Source organism: Harmonia axyridis, chromosome 2 (genome assembly GCF_914767665.1).
Source record: "Harmonia axyridis chromosome 2, icHarAxyr1.1, whole genome shotgun sequence".
Classification (NCBI taxonomy): Eukaryota; Metazoa; Arthropoda; class Insecta; order Coleoptera; family Coccinellidae; genus Harmonia; species Harmonia axyridis.
This window is the reverse complement of record NC_059502.1, coordinates 38,967,762-38,974,151: the sequence shown is the minus strand read 5'-3', so window position 1 is coordinate 38,974,151 and position 6,390 is coordinate 38,967,762. Positions and strand designations below refer to the sequence as shown.

At 37.7% G+C, this 6,390-nt stretch overlaps 1 protein-coding gene across 1 annotated transcript; it reads left to right on the top strand.

Annotated features, from left to right (window-relative positions):
• The first annotated feature begins 476 nt into the window (after nucleotides 1-476).
• On the top strand, nucleotides 477-6,127 carry LOC123673304. The gene is made up of 5 exons (XM_045607791.1): nucleotides 477-608; nucleotides 1,455-2,025; nucleotides 2,087-2,314; nucleotides 2,626-4,920; nucleotides 6,021-6,127. The coding sequence occupies exons 1-5, from the start codon at nucleotides 477-479 to the stop codon at nucleotides 6,125-6,127; spliced, it is 3,333 nt and encodes a 1,110-aa protein (XP_045463747.1).
• Nucleotides 6,128-6,390: the final 263 nt, after the last annotated feature.

Genomic DNA, 6,390 nt, shown 5'->3' with positions numbered 1-6,390 from the left:
ACGTCTTTCTGAGTAGGTTGTTGACAATAAATAATTGGTGGAATTTGTCATAATTGAGTTTGCAAATATTTCCTTATGTTGTGAAGATTTCTTCTTATTTGCACTTAATTTCTTTCCATTAGATTTATTCTGAAGGTCACCTGTTTTACTTCTTGTTTCATTTGAATCAAATTGATTCTTGAATAGATTGAATTTTGTGGTGGGGAAATTCTTATCCTTTCCTCACCACTGGAGCAGACCTATTTGTCTAGACTTCAACTTCAAGTAAGTTGTAATAAGGAATAGTCTCTAGCTTGGACTATTTTACGCACTTTATATGTGAATAATTTCCACTTTAATTATTGCAAAGGGTAACAGTAATAAAAACAAAACAACTCACTCGGTAACAGGTTTATTTTCTGAGAGGTAGAAAATATTGGTAGAATACTTTCGTTGAATACAGTTTGAATCCAAGTTTAATACACGTGGAATACAAGATGAATACAAGCAGAGAATATGTGGAATACAAGATGAATACAAGCAGGATACACGTGGAATACAAGATGAATACAAGCAGAGTACACGTGGAATACAAGATGAATACAAGCAGAATACACGTGGAATACAAGGTGAATACAAGCAGGGTACACAAAACACAGTGTTGCCACAGACACTATGTGAAGTTTCGGTAGAACGATCGTAAATTTTCGGTAGATTTCGTAATTTATCGGTGAATTATTTATATATACGTTATTTTCATAGAATATATTGCTTATCTACTTATCTATGATACTGCTAGACTGCTAGAGTATTCTCTATGGTTATTTTTTTCCATGGGCGTCAAATGGAGCGGGGTTTAGGGGTTGCAAACAATGTTATTTTCAATAATCATTATTTATTCACAAAGCCGTAAATAACGGTAGGAACTTTATTGCACTGAAAATGTTTCCAATTATGAATGATAAATGCAAAACAACGGATTATTCAAAATATCTGCATTAAAGTAACTTACAAATTAAAAATAAGAAATAAAACAAGAAAATATTCATTCACTAATTACAATGCTATTTGAAATAATCATTATTTATTTTCAAAGCCATAAATAACGGTAGGAACTTTATTGCACAAAAAATGTTTCCAAGGTAACTAACAAATGATTAAATTAAAATTTAAGGAACAGAAAAAAAATATTCACTTACTAATTACTTTTCATTACCAGTTGCATACAACAACTTTTTATCGCTAATTTTGGTTAAATGTTGATCCTGCACAACAAGATCATAACAATCATTTTTGCCCAAATAACTTTTTGCGTATAAGAGATATTGTCTCTGTACTAAGTTTATTTCTCTGCTTTGTCTTCATCAAGTTTATGGCCGAAAGTTTCAAATACGCGAGATAGGAGAGTACGCTGGACACAAGAGGAAAACGTCCTCTTAATACATACTCATTTCATAGCTCAACAATTACAACAGGACACAGGAAGAACCTACAGAGAAATTTCAACAACTACGTGGAACGAGATTAACCCAGGGAAACTATCTTACCCGAACCTTCTTGCCAACAGAGTGAGACTGATCCTCCAGAACGAAAAGTTGTCCAGTGTTGAATTGGAAGTCATTAAGAAAAGCATAAGGCCTCACACGACTATCAAAGCAGAGAACACAGATGCCGATATCAAGGAAACCCATCCAGAGACCCAAATTGAACCAACCCTTCAATGGGACAAAACCACCCAACTCTTCATGAAAAACTGGAAGATGTATGCAAAAGTATCTCCGCAGGATAGACCAAGAATACCAAGGCTCAAAGGCTCACGAAAAATCCTGGAAAGCGTTGAAAGAACAAACTCGGCGATAAAATCTAGAATACAAGAGGGCTCCGATCTTGAAGATCTGATTGACTGTGTGTACGCGGGGGCAATCACAGTTTGTGAGGAAAATGGGATTATACTGTGCGATAGAGAATTCAAGCCGAAAGAAGAAAAAATGACTCCTTGGAGAACGCGCCTGGAAAGAAAAATTATCAATATTAGAAAAAAAATAGGTACACTACATGAATAATAACCCGCCAACCAAAAGAATACTTAAACGAGTATCACGCATAGCCTCAGAACATCACATCAAGACGAATAACGAACAACTCAGGCAGAAGCTTATAATATTATCTGATACTCTGAAACAAAAAATCAAGGCTTTAGGAAACCGTATCAGGCGATATAATGAAAGGGTTAAAAGATATAAAAATAACCAACTGTTCTACAAGAATCCCAAGCAATTCTATCGCACACTTGAAGAAACATCGATAAACAACAAAGCTTACCCAAAACTAGAAAGTATAATAATAATAATAATATACTTTATTTGCTCAAATAACAAATGATGTTTTAGCATCGTCAAAATATTCACATGAAAATACATGGATTAGTATCTCTAGATAGACAAATATAGATATAATAATGGATTAAAGTACAGTACAGGTACACCGGAATATTCAGAAAAACAAAGTTGAAAATATCACAGCTATACACTCATTGAGGAGAGAACATCAGCGTTGAAGAATTCTTGGATATTGTAGGCACCAATTGTTAAAAGCATCTTTTTAGTTTCTATCTTGCAACATGGAAGGAAATATGGAGTCACTCAGGCGATCACGATGATGAAGCGTTCTGGATCAAGGAAGCAGAAACCGAATCTGATAAATATGTTATGGAACAAATAATCATAACTGAGCAAGACATAAAAACCGTTCTCAAAAAAACAAACAACTGGTCTGCACCCGGACCTAACGGGATTCATAATTACTGGTGGAAATATTTTGATTCGACGCATAATGACCTGGCGAAGCTCTTTCAAAAGGCCTTAACCAACCCATCAATTATACCTGAATCCTGCACACTTGGAATCACGCATATGCTTCCAAAAGGAGCGAACGGTGAAGATCCTAAAAACTACCGACCAATCACGTGCCTCCCGACGATATATAAGATACTCACGGGAATACTTACACAAAAACTGTGGAAACATGTTGGCAGGTACAATATCATGGCACGTGAGCAAAACGGCTGCCGAAGGGATGCCAAGGGGTGCAAGGAACTACTGATCATCGACACCATCATCACAAAGCAGGCAAAAAAGAAACAGCGTAACTTGTCCATGGCGTGGATTGACTATAAAAAGGCCTATGACTCTATACCACACTCATGGTTAAAAAAAGTCCTCAGGCTATATGGTGTATCAGAGACAATGATCAATCTACTCGAACATCTGATGGCAAAATGGAGAACGCGCTTGCACGTGAACACTGACAAGGGAGACTACACGACGGAAGAGATCAAAATCATGCGGGGAATCATTCAGGGAGACAAACTAAGCACCTTGTGGTTCTGTCTTGTGATAAATCCATTAAGTAAACTGCTCAACACATCCAGATACGGCTACGTGGTAGAGAAGAGGAACAACACCAAAATAAACCACCAACTCTACATTGATGATCTGAAACTGTATGCCGCCAACGAAGAACAACTAATGAGAGAACTCAAAATAGTGGCTTCATTCACTGAAACTATAAAAATGGAGATGGAGCTGGATAAGTGCGCTGTACTTCACGTGAAGAGGGGAAAGTTAACAGAAGGTGAAGCAATGAGGGTTCAAGAACAAATTACAATCCAAACACTGGGACCGGAAAAAACCTACAAATACCTGGGCATCCAACAAGGCCTAGAAATAAAAAACAGTGAGGTCAAAATTACATTCAAAGAAAAATTCATAAGTAGGCTTAAAAAAATCTTACAGAGCAAATTGAACTCCAGAGCAATGTTCACGTCAATAAGCACATGGGTGGTGCCTTGTTTAGCCTACTCGTTTGGAATAATCAAGTGGTCAACCGCTGACCTTAAGGCCATCGATACACAGGTTAGGGGACTGTTAACAAGGTATGGAATGCACCACCCAAACGCCTCCGTCAACAGACTTTACATGCCGAGAAAAGATGGCGGAAGGGGAATACAGGACATTGAAACTGCACACTACAACACAGTCAAAGAAATGAGAGAATACTTCAAATCAAAAAACTTACCTTTCTTCAAAGCACTATCTTCAGAGGATGACAATATAACAGCATTAAACCTGTTATCGAATAGTGATCCAATCGCACCCCCCACCATCCAGGAGTTATCCGAGGTATGGCATGGCAGGGCCCTCCATGGTAGATTCCCAACAGTCCTGAAACATAGAAAAATTGATAAGGATCGATCGCTTGCATACCTTAGAGCTGGTTACCTTTTCCCGGAAACGGAAGGCAGATTAACAGCCATACAAGATCAGGTTGTGGCCACCAGAGCATACCTAAAAAACATAATAGGGAAAAATCTTACCACAGATAGATGCCGCAAATGCTCAAAATCACCTGAGACAATACAGCATGTCACGTCGTCCTGTTCCATCCTCGCACTTAGAGAATACACTGATCGCCACAACGCCATGGCAAAGGCATACCATCAAGCACTTGCCAAGAAACATGGATTAATCGAAACAATACGGCCGATATATGAATACTCACCAAAAGAGATCCTGGAAAACGAAGAGGTAAAGATTTATTGGGACCATCCACTCGTAACAGATAGATCCATTCCACACAATCGTCCCGACATTGTTCTCTTCGAAAAAACACTCAAGAAACTAATTATAGCTGATGTTACCATTCCAGCTGATGACAATGTTGAGAGAGCATACATCGAGAAAATCATAAAGTATCATGATCTGTCCTTCGAGTTGAAAGAAATTTATGGATTTACCTGCTCGACAATCCTTCCACTCGTCATTACAACTAACGGTCTAGTCGAAACACATTTGCTGGAGAACACAACGAAGCTCGGCCTCGATGAGAGCATAATTGGCGATGCACAGAAGGAGGTTATCCTGTGGACCACACGGATCGTGCGTAGGTTTCTTACGAGCAACTGAGAAATGCCTTGGTAAAACTAACTTACCCGGCACTCTCAATGGCCTAACCCTAGAATGGTGAAAAAGAAAAAAAAATATATATATATACTAGCGGACCCGACAGACGTTGTCCTGTACACACGTCTTTAATTTCATACTTTTTTTAATGAGCTGAAACAATCTGGACCGCTTTGATGAAAATCATTATTGAAAAGTTATTACTTTGTTAAATAAATAACAGCATCGTAAATGAAAACTTTAACTCATTTTAATGAAAGGTGAAAAAGCTTGCACTCAAAACATTTTATAACATATATATTTATTTTTTTTTAATTTACAAAAACTTAATTTATCGTAATGCCATTGGATGTACAATATTTTTAGTTAGTCCATGAGGAGTATAAACAAACAAACTCGATGGTTTTCCAACTCTGGAACACGCAACGTACAATTGGCCGTGAGAAAAACACGGATTTTCTAAATCTAAGCCACAAAATGTCATCGTTTGACCTTGTGACTTATTAATAGTCATAGCATATGCCAAACGGATCGGAAATTGTAAGCGTATTTGCATCGTATTATCTCTGCGTTGTATGCGAATGTCTCTACGTTCACATGGGTCACCAGCCATAACAACTGCCATTTCATTAATGGTTGGAACATTATATGTGCCTGCGTGCTCTCCATAGGGTACTTTGTCTGCTTTAATAACAATGACATAGTTATCGTTTTGCAGTCTGTTAGAAAGAGTCTTGAACAATTGTACTAATTGGTTATGGTTTTGCAAAAACCTTTCCAAAATGTCCACAATTTCTCGTTCCTCCATCTGTTCTATATGGTTGTAAACGCAGCGTGTATGTGATTGTTGCTCTTCATTCCCCATAAAATAAATTTGTAAAAATTTTGGATCGGCATCAGGCATTGGAAGTAACGAACCAATTTGGTGATATACTTGGCCTTGAATTTTGAATGTGGATTCAAAATTACGGCCATCTTCATTATGAATAATTTTTGTTGCTGCAAATGATGTCATTTGGAAGCATGAATTTAATTTACGAATTTTCCGTAAAAATAATTTCGATTGAGATGTGATTCCAGCTAAAAGCGTTTTTAAAGGTTCTGGTGGTGGTTTTAGCGGTGGCAGTGATATTTTTCCAGATGCGCAACATAAACCAGATGATTCACCTTTGTACTTGAAAGCATGACAATGTTGACACTCTTTGTCCATACTACCAATCGTGATCAATGCATGTGATGAATAATCTATTTCAGGATCATATTCAAACGCGAGACGATTAAGTGATGCTCGTGCCAATGCTCGATTATCTTGTACTCGCTGTTGGTTACGTTCTCTATGTGCGTTGGTCGCTCGTTGACGTGCCTCTCGTTGTCTTAATGTATTAGCACGAAGACGTTGAGCACGTTGCTCTAAATTTTCATTTGCACGTGTTCATGCAGCTCGATCTCT